Raw genomic sequence first — 23,680 nt, forward strand, 5'->3', positions numbered from 1 at the left:
ATAATATATATAACTAGAAGTTACAGTTACACATACTATTGTAAAACATATTTGGAGTGCATAAACAATGGGTAATAAAAGTGTATACATTATGTATCCGGTTTAGTACGGTTTATGTCATCAGCAATATTTTAAAGAAAGGTAATATCATTCATATCAAAACTGCAGAATAATATCATAATTTACATGTTATGGTTGTTTGTATAATTTTAATGTGTTCCTTTTTGTAATTAATTCATTTTGGACACACCGTTACACACGAGTGCCATTCAATATTTGTTTCCAAATAATGATTATTGATTTTCTACACTCCCAGGCATATTATACATTTTTTAAAATCATTTTCAACAAAGCATTTATCAAAATCTTACCAGCCAAAGCATTATCAATAATTTCCATAGAAACTCCAGTTGAAATATTCTGCATATCGGACGTAAACGTTATCCACGTGGCATTATTATCAGAAATAAAGTTCACCGGTATTATATTCCCAGAGGCATGGATCACCCTAGTTGTGAAATTAATTGGATCGTCTCCGTTTCCGACACTTAAGAAATCATAGTTTTTCTCGGTGGAAAATTCAATAAACATGACCCTGATTTGAACATCTTCTGGTGCATATATTATCCATCTGCAGAACCAGTTGTTGGGGTAGTTATTGGGATAGCCAGGTGTGGCGAGAAATAATGAACCGTTTACATCCAGATATGAGGTAGAAATACAGCCGCTTGCTCCTGTAAAAATTAATACGCTGTTACATGATGGTATAATAAGAGAGGTGACGAAGTAGCACGAGCAGGTAATAAAGAAAAATAAAATAGTTTGGATACTACTGTATACGATTCTTCGTTTATTATAAATGCTACATATTACTGGCGATTCATAATATTTGGTTTGATGTTCTGTAATATAAACATTGTTAAAAAAATCATTCCTTGAAATAACCCGTTAGTACTCAACTTTGTAAAAACCCAGTATTAACCCCCGAAACAAACAAACACCAACGAAAAACAAATAAACCAAATAATATTACAACTACCTGTATTGACTGGGAAATAAATTCCTGTCATTTGATTGGACAATTGTGGGTCACATGGTGTGCAATAGTACGCACTATGAAACGGTTTAGATTATACTACAGTGTGGATTTAAATCCGAGTCAGCCCATTAATATAAATAACCAGTCACCTGTTATTTCACAATTGACCCCAGTGAAGCCACTGAGACAAGAGCACTGATAAAACCCGAGATTATCAATACACGTTGCGCCGTTTTTACATGGATCACTCAAGCATTCCATTACATCTGAAGGTTGTAAAATATTATGTGAATATTATATTAATAATAAATGTGATGTGCAAAATAAATAATATTGTGTTCCGAAATAAAAGTAATATTATATGTTATACTGGAGCTGAATTTGCGGCCCTCTCTTTAGTGGTTGCATACACCAACCAGACTCTTGTATTACTGGGTGTGTTGACATATTTTGAAATTATCATGATTAGGTTCAGTTCAAAGTAAAGCATTAAGCTTTGTCTGCACTATCAAACTAGTTTGGCAAAAAAAGTGTGATGTGCCCAAATATGGTAGTAATATGCCCAAATATGGTAGTTATATAACATCATCATCATGTCCGTATATGGGCACATCAAATTTGTCACCTAACGTTTGCTAGTGTAGACAGAGCTTAACTGCTATTAACTGAAGTTTAGTTAAAATCTCAACCCAGTGTTAGCATAATACTGTAATAACTAATACATTTAACATTTATATAATACGGTACATTTACATTAACACAAGATTCAAGCTTTAGAACAATCTATATGATAACGTTCACTCTGCCTTTCCTCATTCTCAATTGTAAGGGTAGGAAGAAGTGTTGTACAAAGGGTAGGAAGAAGTGTTGTGCAGAGGGTATGAAGAAGTGTTGTCACAGACTACTGATGTTGTGTGGTATGAAGAAGTGTTGTCACAGACTACTGATGTTGTGGGGTATGAAGAAGTGTTGTCACAGACTACTGATGTTGTGGAGTAGGAAGAAGTGTTGTCACAGACTACTGATGTTGTGGGGTAGGAAGAAGTGTTGTCACAGACTACTGATGTTGTGGGGTAGGAAGAAGTGTTGTCACAGACTACTGATGTTGTGGGGTAGGAAGAAGTGTTGTCACAGACTACTGATGTTGTGGGGTAGGAAGAAGTGTTGTCACAGACTACTGATGTTGTGGAGTAGGAAGAAGTGTTGTCACAGACTACTGATGTTGTGGGGTATGAAGAAGTGTTGTCACAGACTACTGATGTTGTGGAGTAGGAAGAAGTGTTGTCACAGACTACTGATGTTGTGGGGTAGGAAGAAGTGTTGTCACAGACTACTGATGTTGTGGAGTATGAAGAAGTGTTGTCACAGACTACTGATGTTGTGGGGTAGGAAGAAGTGTTGTCACAGACTACTGATGTTGTGGGGTATGAAGAAGTGTTGTCACAGACTACTGATGTTGTGGAGTATGAAGAAGTGTTGTCACAGACTACTGATGTTGTGGGGTAGGAAGAAGTGTTGTCACAGACTACTGATGTTGTGTGGTATGAAGAAGTGTTGTCACAGACTACTGATGTTGTGGGGTATGAAGAAGTGTTGTCACAGACTACTGATGTTGTGTGGTATGAAGAAGTGTTGTCACAGACTACTGATGTTGTGGGGTATGAAGAAGTGTTGTCACAGACTACTGATGTTGTGGAGTAGGAAGAAGTGTTGTCACAGACTACTGATGTTGTGGGGTAGGAAGAAGTGTTGTCACAGACTACTGATGTTGTGGGGTAGGAAGAAGTGTTGTCACAGACTACTGATGTTGTGGAGTATGAAGAAGTGTTGTCACAGACTACTGATGTTGTGGAGTATGAAGAAGTGTTGTCACAGACTACTGATGTTGTGGGGTAGGAAGAAGTGTTGTCACAGACTACTGATGTTGTGGAGTATGAAGAAGTGTTGTCACAGACTACTGATGTTGTGGGGTAGGAAGAAGTGTTGTCACAGACTACTGATGTTGTGGGGTAGGAAGAAGTGTTGTCACAGACTACTGATGTTGTGGAGTATGAAGAAGTGTTGTCACAGACTACTGATGTTGTGGGGTAGGAAGAAGTGTTGTCACAGACTACTGATGTTGTGGGGTAGGAAGAAGTGTTGTCACAGACTACTGATGTTGTGGGGTAGGAAGAAGTGTTGTCACAGACTACTGATGTTGTGGAGTAGGAAGAAGTGTTGTCACAGACTACTGATGTTGTGGGGTAGGAAGAAGTGTTGTCATAGACTACTGATGTTGTGGGGTATGAAGAAGTGTTGTCACAGACTACTGATGTTGTGGGGTATGAAGAAGTGTTGTCACAGACTACTGATGTTGTGGGGTATGAAGAAGTGTTGTCACAGACTACTGATGTTGTGGGGTATGAAGAAGTGTTGTCACAGACTACTGATGTTGTGGAGTATGAAGAAGTGTTGTCACAGACTACTGATGTTGTGGGGTAGGAAGAAGTGTTGTCATAGACTACTGATGTTGTGGGGTATGAAGAAGTGTTGTCACAGACTACTGATGTTGTGGGGTAGGAAGAAGTGTTGTCACAGACTACTGATGTTGTGGGGTAGGAAGAAGTGTTGTCACAGACTACTGATGTTGTGGGGTATGAAGAAGTGTTGTCACAGACTACTGATGTTGTGGGGTAGGAAGAAGTGTTGTCACAGACTACTGATGTTGTGGGGTAGGAAGAAGTGTTGTCACAGACTACTGATGTTGTGGGGTAGGAAGAAGTGTTGTCACAGACTACTGATGTTGTGGGGTAGGAAGAAGTGTTGTCACAGACTACTGATGTTGTGGGGTAGGAAGAAGTGTTGTCACAGACTACTGATGTTGTGGGGTAGGAAGAAGTGTTGTCACAGACTACTGATGTTGTGGGGTAGGAAGAAGTGTTGTCACAGACTACTGATGTTGTGGAGTATGAAGAAGTGTTGTCACAGACTACTGATGTTGTGGGGTAGGAAGAAGTGTTGTCACAGACTACTGATGTTGTGGGGTATGAAGAAGTGTTGTCACAGACTACTGATGTTGTGGAGTATGAAGAAGTGTTGTCACAGACTACTGATGTTGTGGGGTATGAAGAAGTGTTGTCACAGACTACTGATGTTGTGTGGTAGGAAGAAGTGTTGTCACAGACTACTGATGTTGTGGGGTAGGAAGAAGTGTTGTCACAGACTACTGATGTTGTGTGGTATGAAGAAGTGTTGTCACAGACTACTGATGTTGTGGGGTAGGAAGAAGTGTTGTCACAGACTACTGATGTTGTGGGGTAGGAAGAAGTGTTGTCACAGACTACTGATGTTGTGGGGTAGGAAGAAGTGTTGTCACAGACTACTGATGTTGTGGGGTAGGAAGAAGTGTTGTCACAGACTACTGATGTTGTGGGGTAGGAAGAAGTGTTGTCACAGACTACTGATGTTGTGGGGTATGAAGAAGTGTTGTCACAGACTACTGATGTTGTGGGGTAGGAAGAAGTGTTGTCACAGACTACTGATGTTGTGGGGTAGGAAGAAGTGTTGTCACAGACTACTGATGTTGTGGAGTAGGAAGAAGTGTTGTCACAGACTACTGATGTTGTGGGGTAGGAAGAAGTGTTGTCACAGACTACTGATGTTGTGGGGTAGGAAGAAGTGTTGTCACAGACTACTGATGTTGTGGGGTAGGAAGAAGTGTTGTCACAGACTACTGATGTTGTGGAGTATGAAGAAGTGTTGTCACAGACTACTGATGTTGTGGGGTAGGAAGAAGTGTTGTCACAGACTACTGATGTTGTGGGGTATGAAGAAGTGTTGTCACAGACTACTGATGTTGTGGGGTAGGAAGAAGTGTTGTCACAGACTACTGATGTTGTGTGGTATGAAGAAGTGTTGTCACAGACTACTGATGTTGTGGAGTAGGAAGAAGTGTTGTCACAGACTACTGATGTTGTGGGGTATGAAGAAGTGTTGTCACAGACTACTGATGTTGTGGGGTATGAAGAAGTGTTGTCACAGACTACTGATGTTGTGGAGTAGGAAGAAGTGTTGTCACAGACTACTGATGTTGTGGGGTATGAAGAAGTGTTGTCACAGACTACTGATGTTGTGGGGTATGAAGAAGTGTTGTCACAGACTACTGATGTTGTGGAGTAGGAAGAAGTGTTGTCACAGACTACTGATGTTGTGGAGTAGGAAGAAGTGTTGTCACAGACTACTGATGTTGTGGGGTATGAAGAAGTGTTGTCACAGACTACTGATGTTGTGGAGTAGGAAGAAGTGTTGTCACAGACTACTGATGTTGTGGAGTAGGAAGAAGTGTTGTCACAGACTACTGATGTTGTGGGGTAGGAAGAAGTGTTGTCACAGACTACTGATGTTGTGGGGTAGGAAGAAGTGTTGTCACAGACTACTGATGTTGTGGAGTAGGAAGAAGTGTTGTCACAGACTACTGATGTTGTGGGGTAGGAAGAAGTGTTGTCACAGACTACTGATGTTGTGGAGTAGGAAGAAGTGTTGTCACAGACTACTGATGTTGTGGAGTAGGAAGAAGTGTTGTCACAGACTACTGATGTTGTGGGGTAGGAAGAAGTGTTGTCACAGACTACTGATGTTGTGGAGTAGGAAGAAGTGTTGTCACAGACTACTGATGTTGTGGGGTATGAAGAAGTGTTGTCACAGACTACTGATGTTGTGGAGTAGGAATAAGTGTTGTCACAGACTACTGATGTTGTGGAGTATGAAGAAGTGTTGTCACAGACTACTGATGTTGTGTGGTATGAAGAAGTGTTGTCACAGACTACTGATGTTGTGGGGTAGGAAGAAGTGTTGTCACAGACTACTGATGTTGTGGGGTAGGAAGAAGTGTTGTCACAGACTACTGATGTTGTGTGGTATGAAGAAGTGTTGTCACAGACTACTGATGTTGTGGGGTATGAAGAAGTGTTGTCACAGACTACTGATGTTGTGGGGTAGGAAGAAGTGTTGTCACAGACTACTGATGTTGTGGGGTATGAAGAAGTGTTGTTACAGACTACTGATGTTGTGGGGTATGAAGAAGTGTTGTCACAGACTACTGATGTTGTGGGGTAGGAAGAAGTGTTGTCACAGACTACTGATGTTGTGGGGTATGAAGAAGTGTTGTCACAGACTACTGATGTTGTGTGGTATGAAGAAGTGTTGTCACAGACTACTGATGTTGTGGAGTATGAAGAAGTGTTGTCACAGACTACTGATGTTGTGTGGTATGAAGAAGTGTTGTCACAGACTACTGATGTTGTGGGGTATGAAGAAGTGTTGTCACAGACTACTGATGTTGTGTGGTATGAAGAAGTGTTGTCACAGACTACTGATGTTGTGGGGTAGGAAGAAGTGTTGTCACAGACTACTGATGTTGTGGAGTATGAAGAAGTGTTGTCACAGACTACTGATGTTGTGGGGTATGAAGAAGTGTTGTCACAGACTACTGATGTTGTGGGGTATGAAGAAGTGTTGTCACAGACTACTGATGTTGTGTAACAAAGAGGTGATTTTTTCAGTTTGGTGACTTGAGAAAGATTCTTATGAATAGAAATAGATTTAAGTGCATTAACAAAAAAAAACACTATTAATACAAAAAGTGCAAAGTGCAAATTAAACAAACTTGTGAAAGGCAAGATAAAAACTAACCGATTTCACAAAAAGTTCCTGTCCAACCAGTAAGGCATTCGCAAGAATACAAGTCACCCCTCCCAGGGATGCAAGTAGCGCCATTCTGACAAATATTGTTGGTACATTCATTTATCGGTTCTATTATGAAATGAAAAATATTAACTTATATATCGGGCCTAGAAATGCTCAAATAAATGCATCCATCAAGGGCAATGTGTTGCTGTCTGCAGTGACAGAGAATCGTACAAAAGTTTTAAAAGAATATGAATTAAATATTAATATATTAAATTAAATTCACATTTTATGAGGGAGAAGTGGTGTGTGAAAAGGCGATGATAAGAAAACATCAACTGAAATCATCAGAATAAAAAATGGGTGCTAGTAATGCATTCACAAATAAAGAATCAGCATAGAAATCTGGATTGAAAAACAAAGCTACATTAAACTACAATAGAATGACGTCAGTCACTACCATCATCATTTTCATTTTACAACAAATAACAAAACGTTCTACATTAATGGTTATAATGAGGTTATTTAATTAATTTATTCAATCATTTTTAATCTTACCATTTTCGCATCTCGTTCCACTATATCCAATGACACATGTGCATTCATATCCAGATGATGTCGTTTCACATGTAGCACCGTTTAGACACGGGTTTGAGTTACAAGCATTGACCACTGAAACGCAACATAAAATGATAAGCCATGTATATACGTTTCTCACCAAAACTGGGGACTAACAAACTCTCTAAAAACCAGATTTTTCTGTAGTCCTTACATTTCTTTCCTATTCTTGTAGGAAATCTGCAATCAGATTTTGCAGTTCAGCATACAGTTGTACGGTACATTTCTTAATACAATACAATATATGAAAAAGGTTCATTTCCAATTCTGACAGAGTTCAAATGTTAAAATAATTGCTATACACCACCTATTTATAGACTTTTCTATATTATTATTATTAAATTTCTAACTAGCTTTAAACATTCATGCTAACATGGCCGCTGACCATGTAATGTATTAGTAAAATGAATAATAATTAGTTACAATTACAAATACAATGAAAATGACATGGCCTATAAATCTCCTTCCAATTATAGACTTTTTGATAATTAACACATAAATTAAGCAGTTTTGGTCCGACTGACCAACTGACCAACTGATTTCCAGTTCCAAAAGATCTCTTCATTAATATGGAGATTAGCATATCATTTAATATGTATTTAAAAACAATATTATATTCATATATAGATAATAAATATTCATGCAAGTTTCAATATAGATAGTCTACTTTTAAACTAATTACATGCAACTGATGTTATTTAATTTTTTAATCAAAATAATTTGGTGTGATCACGTTGAAAGCATGACTATAAAACTAATCCAATAATCACACATTGATGACATCATACCTTGATGACATCATACATTGATGACATCATACATTGATGACATCATACATTGATGACATCATACATTGATGACATCATACATTGATGACATCATACATTGATGACATTATACTTATGATGACATCATACATTGATGACATCATACATTGATGACATCATACATTGATGACATCATACCTATTATGACATCATACCTATTATGACATCATACCTATTATGACATCATACCTTTATGAAATCATACATTGATAATATATATCATACATTGATGATATATATCATACACTGATGACATTATACATTGATAATATCATCTTTAAATTGTGAATGAGGCAAGTGTAATACTACTACTCTATCTACTGAATGAATAATGAACTACATGGAAGTAGAGTTAACATGAACTATAAAAACATTAAATAATGCAAATAATGATATAAATAATAGTATTCATGAAAAATATTGTTAACAATTGTGAAGACATAACAATAATGGACACTTGAAAGAAATTCCCAATTCAATACTAATAGTATTGAACTATACATCATAGACTTAAGCTTTGTTTGATATTATACAAAGTCTATGAAATAAAAACTTTAATTAGGTAGAATAATCAACTCAGCTGAATCTATGTTATATCTGAGCATCAACACATAACTCAAAAACAAATTCTTTTCCTACCCACCAACCAACAAACTGTGACCATAGAATCAACTAACTAAGCCTGAATGGGCCAAAGGAGGTTTTCATGGTAATCATCACAATTGTTAAAATGGTAAGAAAACAAAATCTACTATATGTTAACATGGATGAAGATGAAGAAGATATTATATATATTGAACAAATGCTACAAATGTGAATTAAAAGAAGCATAATAATGTTTGGAAAGCAGCGGCTTCTTTAAAAAGCAATACACTTACATTCGTCACAATTATCTCCTGAAAACCCGTCGTCACATGTACACGTGTAAGATGTGACGTAGTTATTGCACGTAGCAAAATTACGACACGGGTTGGATTCACACGCGTCTTTCACTAAATAATGCAAAGTGTTTGATAAAAGCATGATAAACAAGCATGGTGCACAGGGTATACACGTAGTATAGTCAAGTTGAATTGTGTACAGATAACAAAGTAATGTGAAAAGAAACAGAAAATAGTTGTGCAATAAACATATGAATAATTACCTAAATTAATTCAAACATTGTTTAAAACTAAAAAGGACATGGTGAGTAGGTAAATGAATGTAAAAAGATTTAGAAACACAGAATGAGAATAGTGCAGGAAAATGCACAAGATTTGTTTTAACTTTTAAGAAAAAGTTGTAAACGTATGCATATAATGTATATTGGCTTCCTTCTGCAACAACTGCATTAACACCGCAGTGCCTTGGTGAGGACTCTACATAGTACATTATAAACTCTATTTGAAGGAGAGGGAATTATTGTCTGTTTTCAGTTTTGAAGGTTAATATCATATTAATATTTGCATCATACCATTTTCACAATAATCTCCTGTGTATTGTGGAAGACAAGAACAGTTAAAATACGTGCCATACTCATTACAAGTACCTCCGTTTAAACATGGTGCAGTTAGGCAGTTAAACAAGTCTGAAAAAAAGTAGTTCCTAAAGACATGCTCACTTCAAATGCATCATGGTAAGATAATCATCATCATTATTATTACACATCAGACAATCATGCTAAATAAACTATTTAAAAGTTGTACAGATAATATTCAAGGCTCCACAGCGTGGCATTACTCGGGTTTAACATTAGTTTCTTTATGAGTTGATGCGTGGTTATTTTCTTTTTTGTTATATGAGTATATTGCTGGTAATAGGTTTATTATTATTTGAAATATCATACTCTGTTTTACTGTTGACTATGGTACTGGTATCAACACATAAAGAAAATTATGTCAAATAATAATAATAACAATAATTTTAAAACAATAATTTAATAATATTAAAAATGAAAGAGATGATGCACTCAAAGCTGTTTTAAGACATCATGGGGCAAAGAAAATATGTTCGTTAAAGTATATGTGATGTACAAATCCAACAAAGGGAGTAGTAGTCCAGATAGAAAAGGAAGATAGTAACCCTTTCTAAAGCAAGCATGAAGTAAGAAGTTTTGTATGGAAAACCACACTATATAAAACCAGTGCATTTCTGTGAAAATTGAAATAGGTTGATAAGAAAAGTAAATTTTACAATAATTATGAGGTGCACATAAAAACCAAAACGATGATAGAAACCATGAATGTGGAAAATGTTTAACTAATAATATAACATTAATATGAGTCGCTTGGTTGGCAATATAATTCAGTTAATTGTATCTTAATAACACTAAATCACACTATTAGCTCTAATGCGGTCTTTTATATCTGGATTCACAAACATTTAGAATTTAAAGTAAGTTTACAATATACAGACTTTTGAAACACTAATGTATGATATTGCGATGTGTATGTACTAAATAATAAACTCATTTATGGCACTACTTTCACTTTGTGTAAAAATAAGAAACAATCTGTCACCATGGTACAGTATGTTTGAATATTATATTGAAATAACTAACATACATTAAAGATTAAAGAAAAGCTATTTGATCTGACTTTATATAGAATTATTGTAAAATGAAAGATGTCAATGGTGCGGTACTTACTTGTTTCACAATTTTCCCCTTCAAATGCTGATGGACAATCACAAGTATAGAAGTTATTATTGTTGATACAATTACCGCCATTCAAACAAGGCGCAGAATAACACGCATCACGTTCTGAAAAGAAAAAAGGTAAAATGTAGAAAATAGTAATTACTCATTTTATGCTCCATCCACGATCTCAATGAGCAAACACACATAACGGACAGAACAATACAAATAAAGTAAAACATTGTATCATTACATATAAAAAATTAAAAATAAAATCTAAACAATTTTAATAAAACTAAAAGCAAAAACAATGTACAGTAATAATTAAAGTTAATGGAAAAACTGTAAAGTATCCAGCCACAATATTGAAATAGAACTAACCAAATGTCCAGTTAATACAACTTTAATACAAAATAATAAACAGCAACTTGCCAATAAAAGGTTCACTAAACAACAAAGAAAAATATTTGTGTTCTCTCTGCCATTGAAACTTACGTTCGCAAGTATCTCCAAAATATTCTGATGTGCAAGTACACTCGTAAGTCGTTTCAAGATCAACACAGGTACCTCCATTTAAACATGGCGCATCCGCACATGGATCTACAGCTGTGGTTTGAAAAAAGTATAATTAATTTCATTTTCAGCAAAGATCTTTTTCAATTGTTATTGGTATTTTTCTTCTTCACAAATCACCCGTTACTTACAGCTGGAAAGGAAACTGTATGAAATGTATGCAATATTTATTATCTATATTTACATTATATTCATATGTGAAGTGAGCAGCGTAATGTGAATCTTTGAAAAACAAATCAACATTTTTAGATAACATTAAAAAAAATAGTGATAACAAGAAAGATAAAACGAGTGCGAAATGAACAAATACTAAATGATAATTAATATTGTTAAAATGAAACGACCAATACACAAAACAAAGAACTAAAAAATAATCGATTTCATGAACTTCAATTAAAACCACATAATTTAATTATCTAATCTAATATGATTTAGTATTACAAACAAATCTAGAAAATGTGTCTTTATGTTTAAAGCATGCAACAGTCAAAGAAGGTTGTTTTGCACATTTAAAAAATTCATTTCATGATAAATGAAGTACATAATAGAAACAATACGCATTTCTAGATGCAAAAAGTTATTTGAAAAATTCAATGTTTATGGTTAACAGAAGAACATTACATTTTAAAAGGTACCTAAAGAACATTTACGATTGGTCATTTGTATGAAATAATGAGTACAAATGACAAATATCTAAAAGATGACAATACTACATGGCTGAATCTGTAATGAAATGATAGTGCTCTTTTCCGGTTTCAAACGTTACCCCGATTACATAGCTTTCCTGTCCAACCAGGTTGACATGTACATGTAAAGTCGTTAAGCATCCCAATACACGTGGCATTGTTTTCACACGGGTTACTTGCGCAAGGTATGGTGTTGACTTCGCAGAAAGTACCCTCATAGCCATTTGGGCACACGCAGAAAAAACGGTTGATTCCATCGACACATGTACCGTAATTGATACATGGGCTACTTGAACATTCCAGAATATCTGAGATATGATATGATACATTCATTTTTATATGAACAGTTTACTCCTACAAAGCATTGGTTTCTTAAAGTCCAATATAAAGTTAATATACAACAATGGAACAATTGAACTTTAATCTGTGAAAGTGTGCTAAACTACCAGAGTTGAAACGAAAAGAGAAATGTTAAAGTAAAGGTACAATATAAGGTCATGGAGTGTTGCTTGTCCTCCAGGTCCTCCCTAATAACTTGCATTGCGACTCCTGTTTATTTTAGAAGAATTCAATTTTGACAACATACAGTAATTATAAAGCTATCGCCATCACTAAATAACACAATAAAAATATACAATAGCTATATCAAATAGTACATATTAGAGGGTCTGGTGTCTTTGAAATAAATGTGCTTTGAAAAAAGTAACATTTGAGTGATAAACTGAAGTATTGAATTTGATTTTGTTCTCTGTAGATTGAAATTACTATCTCAAAACAGGAAAACAGGATCTACTATCTTCCTTGGTAATTATTATTTTAAACTTTGGTTATTTATATTTCTTTTCTATACCATTATTATTCAGTCAAAACAAGTATATAAATGTTAGAAAAAAAGATATCTTAAAAAATGGGTAACAAAATAACACCCACCTCCACCCCACCCCCAACAAAAAAAATCGTATTTAAAAAAGAAACACAGCACACGTAGGTCTACATGTCTAATATATTACCAATTTCGCAGGTGATTCCTGAAAATCCAGGTGGACATTGACATGTGTAAATGTCAACATCCTGAAAACATTCACCACCATTTTTACAAGGACCACTCGAACATTCATCTATGTCTATGATAAATATCAGATATTGTCAGAAAATGTAAATGAAATTTACCAAATTGAAACTATTACGATACTATACTATATTAAAATGTATGAAATTATTACTTTCATCATCTGTTTAGCTTTCTATTGTCATATAATTATATAAATGTATCTAAATATATATCTACTGTATACAAATTTTCAATTACCAATTTCACAGAAAGTTCCCGTATATCCTCTTGCACACTGACATATATATGAGTTGATCCCATCGACGCATATACCATCATTCAAACATGGATTACTTGAACATTCTTGGATGTTAACCTCACAATGGGTACCAGAAAATCCTGCTGCACACTGACAAACATAACCATTTAATTGTTCTGAGCATGATCCATTATTTTTGCAAGGAGATGAGAAGCATTCCAGGATCTCAGTTTCACAGTTGATTCCATCAAACCCAGGAATACAAATACAATTATACCCATCTACAAGATCTTGACAAGTTGCTCCATTCTGACATGGACTAGAAGAGCATTCCTGGATATCTTGTTCACAATCTCTTCCATCAAACCCAGGAATACAACTACAGTTATATCCATCTACAAGATCTTGACAAGTTGCTCCATTTTGACATGGACTAGAAGAACATTCCTGGATATCATGTTCACAATCTCTTCCATCAAACCCAGGAATACAACTACAATTATATCCATCTACAAGATCTTGACAAGTTGCTCCATTCAGACATGGACTAGAAGAGCATTCCTCGATATCTTGTTCACAATCTCTTCCATCAAACCCAGGAATACAACTACAATTATACCCATCTACAAGATCTTGACAAGTTGCTCCATTTTGACATGGACTAGAAGAGCATTCCTCGATATCTTGTTCACAATCTCTTCCATCAAACCCAGGAATACAACTACAATTATACCCATCTACAAGATCTTGACAAGTTGCTCCATTTTGACATGGACTAGAAGAACATTCCTGGATATCTTGTTCACAGTCTCTTCCATCAAACCCAGGAATACAACTACAATTATATCCATCTACAAGATCTTGACAAGTTGCTCCATTCTGACATGGACTAGAAGAGCATTCCTGGATATCTTGTTCACAGTCTCTTCCATCAAACCCAGGAATACAACTACAATTATATCCATCTACAAGATCTTGACAAGTTGCTCCATTTTGACATGGACTAGAAGAACATTCCTGGATATCGTGTTCACAATCTCTTCCATCAAACCCAGGAATACAACTACAATTATATCCATCTACAAGATCTTGACAACTTGCTCCATTCTGACATGGACTGGAAGAGCATTCCTGGATATCTTGTTCACAATCTCTTCCATCAAACCCAGGAATACAACTACAATTATACCCATCTACAAGATCTTGACAGGTTGCTCCATTTTGACATGGACTAGAAGAGCATTCTTGGATGTCTTCCTCACATTGGGTTCCTTGGTACCCCTTGGGACAGGTACACATATATCCATCTATATCTTCTACGCATGTGGCACCATTTAAACAAGGATTACTATTACATTCTAATATTGCTATAACAAAAATATAACATACAAAATTGAAATAATTATTATTTCAAAACAAACTTCTTTAGATTAAACAAGACAAAAAATTGTAACAAAAAAGAAGTGTATATTTATGTAATTTTACAGTTCTCTAGTATATATAAAACAACAAAATAAACTTAGATATATATGTATGAACAGTCTGAAAATTGTAGTAGAACAAAATTTATCAAAACGACTACTGAAATATTGTTGTTATCGTAAACCAACATTGGTAATGGTAACCTACAGTGCTGAAAAACATCAAAGTGATATTTATTGCAAAAAATACTGAATGAAATTATTAGGCTGACGATAATTGGATAACTTAAAACATCACTGTTATCAATTCATAAAAAAAACCACACAACTACAATGTTAGTAATTGTACAGATGAATGAAGACCAAGACAGTGCATATACGATTCACAGAGTGTATATTTAGTTATTACATTATCACTTCAGGTACAGTAGTAGTAGGTAAGTTTTAGAATCACATTAACTCGCCACCAAGTTTTATACCTGTCTCGCAATGTACACCAATAAAACCAGGAAGACAGACGCAAACATAGCTGTTGGTAAGTTCGTTGCACTGTGCTTCATTCTGACAGGGATCTGAGTCACAAAGCAGCAGTTTGACCTCACAAAATCTACCAGTGTATCCACTTGAACATACACAAAGAAAATCTTCAGTTGTACTTTGACATGTTGCACCATTCTCGCAAACAATGTTACTGCACGTTGTCGTTTCCATCTCACAATTGATCCCTTCGTAACCTAGTTGACACTGACAGACATATCCTGAATCTAACTCAAAGCATGTAGCACCATTCTCACAGGAGGTCAGATCACAAAATTTGATTCTGACATCACAATTGTCACCGACAAAGTTCAAAGGGCATTCGCATGTGTAACCGCCGGTCCACGGTACACATCTCCCATTATTTTGACAAGGCACGCTATCGCAGTAATTTACCAATATCTCACATGTTGGCCCTTCATAACCAGTAGGACACTGACAAACAAAATCTGATTGTAATTCCACACAGACTGCACCATTAAAGCAAGGTAAACTTTTGCACGGGCCTATACTCGTTTCGCAAAACGTTCCTTCAAACCCATTGTGGCATAGACAAAGGAATCCCTCTGTTAGTTCATAACAGGTACCATAATTCTGGCATGGATTACCATGGCAATAGTCTGAAACGATCTCACAATTAGCCCCTTCGTAACCGTCAGGGCACTGGCATTCGTAGCCTTCAGGCACATCAACGCAAATCTCTCCAGTTGCGCATGGACTAGAATCGCATTGTTTCTCTACTATATACCAAAATAAACTGTTAAAAAACGACTGTTACAAATTTCATGTCCATGAAAATTGTAAAAAAAAAACATTGGGAGAAATCTGTAAGAATATATTATATATTACTGTTATAATAATAATACAATTACGCAACACAATATTGTTTTTTAAGATCTATGTAATATATTCTATTAGAATTACTAAATGGCTATCATGTTTGGATTTTTTCTGTAATACTTCCAGTCTAATCCTGAGACTAACAAAAGTAATCCTATATTCTGCTTATATGCTTGCTTGACTCAAGTACTAAAACTGAGTAAAAGAATATTTTCCAGCATTATTTGCTTAAGGAATAAAAAACGTTTCACAATAATAGGCCTACTTACGAATTTCACATTGGATTCCAGTGTACTGTGGTGAGCAAATGCAGCGATATGAATTAACAGCAAGTTCTTCGCAAAATGCCCCATTTAAGCAAATATCAACGGGGCAAGGTGTGCGCGCTAAAAAAGAAACGTTTTATTGTATTGTTTTATATTATATATCTACTATTTAAGACATGTTTTTACTAACAATGTCATATTTATAATATTTTTCCATGGATGGATTATGGCATGTTTTAGCAAAGAACATCTTCAATATAAATTTTGAAATAGATAAAAAATATGATGATCAATGGCCAGGAATACATTCTCGTATAAAAATACAAAATATGAAAACATTGATATAGTCACGACAATTCCTAAACTAAAAGACTTTGAACATCAATAGGAAATTACGCATGCGTACCAATTTCACAATTTTCTCCAATAAACTCCATTGGACATTCACACGTGTATGCCGATAGATTCTCGATACATGTACCACCATTCACACACGGGTTGCTGTTGCACCCAAAAACCTCTAAAAACAATAAAAAGTTAACAACAAATTAGTAAATAAAACAGGTGTTTTGGTACTGTATTTTTTTATGTTTTTAAAGTGCAAATTGGAAAGATAATTGGGTTCAACTTGGTTTTCTTAAATGCTGTCCTATTTTCTGAAATGTGTTTGTCTGACAAGGATAACATTGAACTTATAATACTGTTGTGCTATGTATTTATCATTTATTTATTTATTTACATTGTGGTACTGTCTTAGGCACAATAATTTGGAACCGATATATAGAGTTGATGTAATTATTGGTGAGTTATTCCATATATTTGCACCTGAAACTTTGAATCACGAGTTTATTTTACTAATAGTGGGGATTCTTATATTTAGACGTTTTACTCCACGTGTTAAGTGGGTATGAATATCACAAATCGGCTCAATTTTTGTTTAATAATTATTATAAGGCATGCGTACAAAGCAGCAAGCTACAATGACATATATTTATTGATTAAATTGAATTATATTTTTACATGAAAAGCAATAATAATATACAACAGCTTAAACTAAGGAAAAACATTACCCTCTTCACAATAATCTCCAGTAAATCCACTAAGACAATCGCATTGATAAACAGCTTGAGACACTGCAGTACATATGGCTCCATTTTGACATAAATTCTCAAAACATACATTAGTTTCGCACCGGTCTCCAGCAAACTCAGGTTGACACAGACAGGTGTATTCATTGATACCATCGATACAATTACCATTGTTTAAACATGGCAAGCTTGAGCATTCCAGGATGTTTGTTTCACATTCGCTTCCAGAATATCCAGGAATACAAGTACAGGTATAAGAGTTGATACCATCAAAACATGTTCCTCCATTCTGACACGGATTTGACGCACAATCATTGATGTTCACTTCGCAAAGTGTTCCAGTCCATCCAGACACACAAGCACAGATATATTGATTTGTTTGGTCAATGCATGTGGCACCATTCTGACATAGTGAATTTTGACAATCATCAATGTTTACCTCACAAGTATTTCCAGTATATCCAACCGTGCATATACAACTATATCCATTACTGTTTCCAGTACATGTCGCACCATTTAAACACGGATTACTTCCACACGGGTCACCGATATTGTTCTCACATCGATCACCACTATATCCACTTGGACAGGTGCAGTACCCAGCACCAGTACTATCAGTGGTACATGTTCCTCCGTTTTCGCACAACACGTTGGAACACCCGACTGAGATTTCACAGTTTAGTCCAATGAAATTCGGATCACATAAACAGACATAACCACTGGGAAAGTTGATGCATGTTCCGCCATTAAAACACGTGGCAGTGGAACACTGTGTTGGCACCTCGCAGTTTCGTCCATCCCAACCGAACGCACATTCGCACGTGTACATTCCAGTACCTTCAATACAGGTAGCACCGTTCAGACACGGGCCACTTGCGCACTCGTCTGTATCAATCTCGCAATCTTTACCTGTGTAACCACTAAGACATACGCACATGTAATCGTTACTATTAAGTTCATAGCAAGTTGCTCCATTTTGACACGGGTTACTAATGCACTCTTCCAGTTCTGTTTCGCAATTTGTCCCAGTAAATCCGGGGCTGCATTCACATTGGTATGCATTAATTTGATCAATGCAAGTGGCTCCATTGAGGCATGGTGCAGTAGCACATTCATCTTTATCTAAAACAACATGCAAAATACAAATTGAAGCTATCTTCTTCCAATTAAATACCTCTTATTAAAGACCACCGCCAACAAAAGAAAATATAAAGTTGATGTTAACATGAATATTTGTGTATATTTATCACTTACTGTGACATTGTGGCAGTAATTTTTGTAATAAACTACATACAGTTGACCTTAAATTTTGTAATTACAAAATATGATTAGTGGTCTCTAGTACGAGGCTGTTTAATGTAAGAATTAAGTAAAAGCAGCAATTAACAAAAAGGCATAACATCAACAAATGTCTCATCTGCAATTTCAATGAGCAATACGATAGAAAGCTTTGTTGTTTGGTTATATGTATTGTATTTATTCCTTCGTTGATCACGAAACAAATTATGAATTCGGTTACAAATTATAGTCGATGATACTAATGGCATGCAATGATGGCTCATAGTATTTCCATCAGAAAAACATAAAGCATTATACAAAGTAAGCACAACTATGTAGCTGGTTCGTTTACCTTCTTCGCATAACTCGCCCTGGTATCCAGGTGGACACTGACACCTGAAACCTATTCCAATGACTTACCTTCTTCGCATAACTCGCCCTGGTATCCAGGTGGACACTGACACCTGAAACCTATTCCAATGACTTCAATACAGGTGGCACCATTTTGACATGGGTTGGACTGGCATTCGACAGTTTCTAAATTAAGATATTTTAAAACAAATTAGTTCTCATAATGACTAATACAAGTTCAAAAATACTATAATGAACTACACATTAACATCTTAATACATACAAATTATTCATTTAGGTAGATCATAGTATTGTGTTTATTAAGGATGATGTCATCACTATGCGTAGATCATTATCATTGTGCGTGTCAAGAGTGATGTCATCATTGTATGTGATGTATTTATTTGTTACCTGATTCACAGTTGTCACCAGTGTACCCATCTGAGCACGTACAAGTGTATGCATTTAACATATCTGTACACATTCCAAAATTTAGACACGGAGCAGAAGAGCATTCATTGAAATCTAAAGCAGAAAATTAAATAAATTCGTTCAAAATAATATGCATTCTTATTCATTCTAAAGTTTGTTTTCTGCCAATGTTACAAACAATTGTTTCTTCTTTAAATACAATATTGAAATCCGAAAGTCCGGACATAACTAACCCAGACAGATAATTCATTTTTTCCATTATTTAAGAAATCGAGAGTTCACCTGTTTCACAATTTGTTCCAGTATATCCCATGATGCAATCGCACCTGTAACCATTTATTAAATTGGTACATGGAGCTCCATTCAAGCAAGGCATGGGTTCACATTCATCAATGTCTAAAATTGAATATTTAATTCATTCATTCAATTTAAAAAATAATTTCTATACAATAGAATATTTCGAAAAGTTACTTTATTATGCTGTATAAAGGTTAATATGTTGTATAAAGGAGCAAAGAGCCAAATTGCATGTCCTCAAAAATGAAACAAAACAATTCATGATTAATCCAAGAATAAAAATAGGTACTCTTAAATGAATATACAATGAATAAAATAATGAATAAAATGTAATAAAACACTGACTATAGCCAAACTATGCTTACATCTGTGTCAGTAAAATAAACCCAATGATAAATTACATTGAAATATAGTGTACAATCAATGTACACAAAATTACCTATTTCACAGAATGATCCTGTCCAACCAGAAACGCAGAAACATTGGTAAGAGCCAGGTACATTAAAACAGGTAGCACCATTCAGACACGGACTGTTTTCACATTCATTTATATCTGAAGATGGTTGAATTCAAAATGCAGAAAAAATTGTCTCAATTGGCATACCCAAGTGAAGATTAATAACAAAAAAAGTCAATATATTATTCTTTCTAATTTGATTAAACTTAGGATCTAAGTGATGTTTACATAAAATTCAAATGAATGATACTGTCAGAATATGTTTCTATCAACAGAAGTAAGTAAGTTCAATGCATATAATATTATTCGTTTCTCTGTATGAGTGATATCATAATTATTTGTGTGCTGAGTGTGATGTCATAATTGTTTGTGTTCTGAGTGGTGTCATAATTGTTTGTGTGCTGATGGATATCATAATTGTTTTTTGTGCTGAGTGATGTCATCATTGTTGGTGTGCTGACGGATGTCATCATTGTTTGTGTGCTCAATGATGTCATCATTGTTTGTGTGCTGTGTCATAATTGTTTGTCTTCTGAGTGATGTGGTTTGTTTGTGTGCTGAGTGATGTCATAATTGTTTGTGTGCTGACGGATGTCATCATCGTGTGTTGCTGGGTAATGTCATTATTGTTTGTGTGCTGTGTCATAATTGTTTGTCTGCTGAGTGATGTGATTTGTTTGTGTGCTGACGATGCCATCGTTTTTGGTGTGCTGACGGATGTCATCGTTTTTGGTGTGCTGACGGATGTCATTGTTTGTTTGCCGACGGATATCATCATTGTTTTGTGCTGAATGATTATTGTTATACCTGTTTGGCAGTTCACTCCCGTAAAACCTGCTGCGCATAAACATATATAACTGTTCACTTGATCAAAACATGTGGCGCCATTTAAACAGGGAAATAATGCACATTCATCAATATCTGAAAGTATAATATATTATTAAATGTTATTGTGTTATTGTAATCATTAAACTAAGTTCAATCTCTTTACTGGTTATTGAGATTAAAAGAGTCATTGATTGATATTGCTAATTGATAGAAGTTAATGAATAAGTACATACTAAATTCACAGTTAGAACCGGTATAGCCTGGTACACATAAACATGCAAACGCATTTACGCCATCAATACATGTGGCACCATTTATGCATGTGTTACCAACACAATCATCAATATCTAAAATTGAAAAATAGATTGTATTGAATATTGATTGATTGATTCATTCATTCAGCTTGAAAGATTGAGTTATTATTGCTTACAAAACTTCAATCCATTACAAATAATAAAAAAAATACAACTATTGACTTATTAATTATGGATTGAAATTAAATGTATTATTTACAGATTGATAAATGATTGATTTAATTAATGAATAAGTACATACTAAATTCACAGTTAGAACCGGTATAGCCTGATACACATAAACATGTAAACCCATTAATGCCATCAATACATGTGGCACCATTCACGCACGTGTTACCAACACAATCATCAATATCTAAAATAAAGATATAACAATAACAATTGATTTTTGTAAAGAAAGGTTTGTTAATTTATTTCACTGCAGCACATTTCTGAAGTTGGCGCAGGTTGAAGGCTCTCCTCGGCATAGTTCTTGTATTACTCTTGTACATGTATATTTAAATTTATTGATTAGTTCAGCTTCAATGACTGAATGAATTATTACTGATTTTATTTCCAATACTCAATGTATTGGCTGATTATTGACTGAAGAATACTTGAGGAATTTGACAACTGCTTGGGGAGATCGTGAAAAGAAAGCTAGCCTACTTTGGCCACATCATAAGAGGAAGCGGCAGTGCACTCAAACTGCAGATACCAGAATGAAAGGCAGAATGTAAGAGGAAGAAGAAACAATGGATCCATAACATCAAAGAATGGACAGGATTTAATTTAGCCAAGCATCTCGTTTAAAACAGACCTACTTAAAAGAACATAGTAGCCTCAGTATTGCCGAAAGGTACTTTAACTTGATTTTGACTGATATTGTTAATTGATAGAAGTTAATGAATAAGTACATACTAAATTCACAGTTAGAACCGGTATAGCCTGGTACACATAAACATGCAAACGAATTTACGCCATCAATACATGTGGCACCATTTATGCATGTGTTACCAACACAATCATCAATATCTAAAATAGAAAAATAAATTGTATTTATTATTGATTGATTGATTAGCTTGAATGATTGAGTTATTATTGATTTAAAAAAAAACAATTATTGACTGATGAATTATGGATTTAAATTGAATGTGTTTATTACAGATTGATAATTGATTGGTTTAATTATTAAATAAGTACATACTAAATTCACAGTTAGAACCGGTATAGCCTGGTACACATAAACATGCAAACGCATTTACGCCATCAATGCATGTGGCACCGTTTATACATGTGTTACCAACACAATCATCAATATCTAAAATAAAGATAAACAATAACAATTGTTTTGATTTATAAATGAAGTTTTGTTAATTGATTTCACTGCAGCATATCTCTAGAATTGGCTCGGCATAGTTCTGGTATTACTTTTATACATTTATATTTAAATGTATTGATTAGTTCAGCTACAACGACTGAATATTATTACTTGACAACTGCTTGGAGAGATCGTGAAAAGAAGCTAACCTACATTATTTTGGCCACATTATAAGAGGAAGCGACAGTACCGTACACTAACAATAATATTAGAAAAGGTAGAAGGGAATTAAGAAAAAGAGAGGACGTCAGAAGAAACAATGGTTTGATAACATCAAATAACGGACAGGATTGAATTTAGTGAAAACCAAGCGTATCGATCAAAACAGACCTACTTGAAAGAAAGAAATATAAGGAGAACTGAACATGGTAGCAGTATTGACGGCGGCCGAACGGAACTTGAACGACTGATATTCTTAATTGATAGAAGTAAATAATACATTAAAAAAAACATACTAAATTCACAGTTAGAACCGGTATAGCCTGGTACACATACACATGTAAATGCATTTATGCCATCAATACATGTTGCACCGTTCATGCACGAGTTACCAAAACAATCATCAATATCTAAAATAGAAAGATACATGTTAAATATATATATATATTATCGTTTTAAATATATATATATATATATATATTATCGTTTTGATTTAGCTTTTCGCTTTTTTTTTTGTATCTCCATTGAGATCCAGCCACTGATACCCACAGCATTGTCATTTTTTCAGTAATTTGTCTAGAAACTTATTTCTAGAAATTTATAGAAACAAATCAATATTGAATGGTGATGCTGTTTGTGTGTTTGATGATGTCATAATGTCTTGTGTGGTAAGAGATGTCATTATTGTTTGTGTACTGAGTGATTTCATCATTATTTGTGT

The 23,680-nt window shown here is 34.8% G+C and overlaps 2 protein-coding genes across 2 annotated transcripts in view; both read right to left on the reverse strand.

The window, feature by feature from the left end:
* LOC144840270 (uncharacterized) overlaps positions 1-23,680 on the reverse strand; it is a 63,498-nt gene that overhangs the window by 3,097 nt on the left and 36,721 nt on the right. Inside the window, exons 31-51 of the mRNA XM_078696028.1 lie at positions 23,256-23,369; positions 22,627-22,740; positions 22,341-22,454; positions 21,682-21,795; positions 21,360-21,473; positions 21,106-21,219; positions 20,281-20,394; positions 19,827-19,940; positions 19,524-19,637; positions 19,182-19,298; positions 17,466-18,605; positions 16,802-16,915; positions 16,399-16,515; positions 11,258-11,368; positions 10,775-10,888; positions 9,602-9,715; positions 9,027-9,140; positions 7,262-7,375; positions 6,710-6,829; positions 1,189-1,305; positions 372-734 (exon numbers count right to left, since the gene is read on the reverse strand). Coding sequence (XP_078552154.1) covers positions 372-734; positions 1,189-1,305; positions 6,710-6,829; positions 7,262-7,375; positions 9,027-9,140; positions 9,602-9,715; positions 10,775-10,888; positions 11,258-11,368; positions 16,399-16,515; positions 16,802-16,915; positions 17,466-18,605; positions 19,182-19,298; positions 19,524-19,637; positions 19,827-19,940; positions 20,281-20,394; positions 21,106-21,219; positions 21,360-21,473; positions 21,682-21,795; positions 22,341-22,454; positions 22,627-22,740; positions 23,256-23,369 — 3,681 coding nt within the window. The remainder of the gene's footprint in view (positions 1-371; positions 735-1,188; positions 1,306-6,709; positions 6,830-7,261; positions 7,376-9,026; positions 9,141-9,601; positions 9,716-10,774; positions 10,889-11,257; positions 11,369-16,398; positions 16,516-16,801; positions 16,916-17,465; positions 18,606-19,181; positions 19,299-19,523; positions 19,638-19,826; positions 19,941-20,280; positions 20,395-21,105; positions 21,220-21,359; positions 21,474-21,681; positions 21,796-22,340; positions 22,455-22,626; positions 22,741-23,255; positions 23,370-23,680) is intronic.
* On the reverse strand, positions 13,012-16,227 carry LOC144841263 (uncharacterized). Its single transcript, XM_078697527.1, has 4 exons — positions 16,214-16,227; positions 15,232-16,046; positions 13,331-14,698; positions 13,012-13,145 (listed from the first exon to the last, which is right to left on the reverse strand). The coding sequence occupies exons 1-4, from the start codon at positions 16,225-16,227 to the stop codon at positions 13,012-13,014; spliced, it is 2,331 nt and encodes a 776-aa protein (XP_078553653.1).

Source organism: Antedon bifida, chromosome 4 (genome assembly GCF_963402885.1).
Source record: "Antedon bifida chromosome 4, ecAntBifi1.1, whole genome shotgun sequence".
NCBI lineage: Eukaryota > Metazoa > Echinodermata > Crinoidea > Comatulida > Antedonidae > Antedon > Antedon bifida.

Coding starts and splice junctions, on each gene's coding strand:
- LOC144841263 (XM_078697527.1), bottom strand. Junction 14,699..15,231: donor TGGTGTACATTGCGAGACAG/GTATAAAACTTG, acceptor TTTTTGTTATAG/CAATATTAGAATGTAATAGT. Junction 13,146..13,330: donor GGGAACTTTCTGTGAAATTG/GTAATTGAAAAT, acceptor TATTTATCATAG/ACATAGATGAATGTTCGAGT.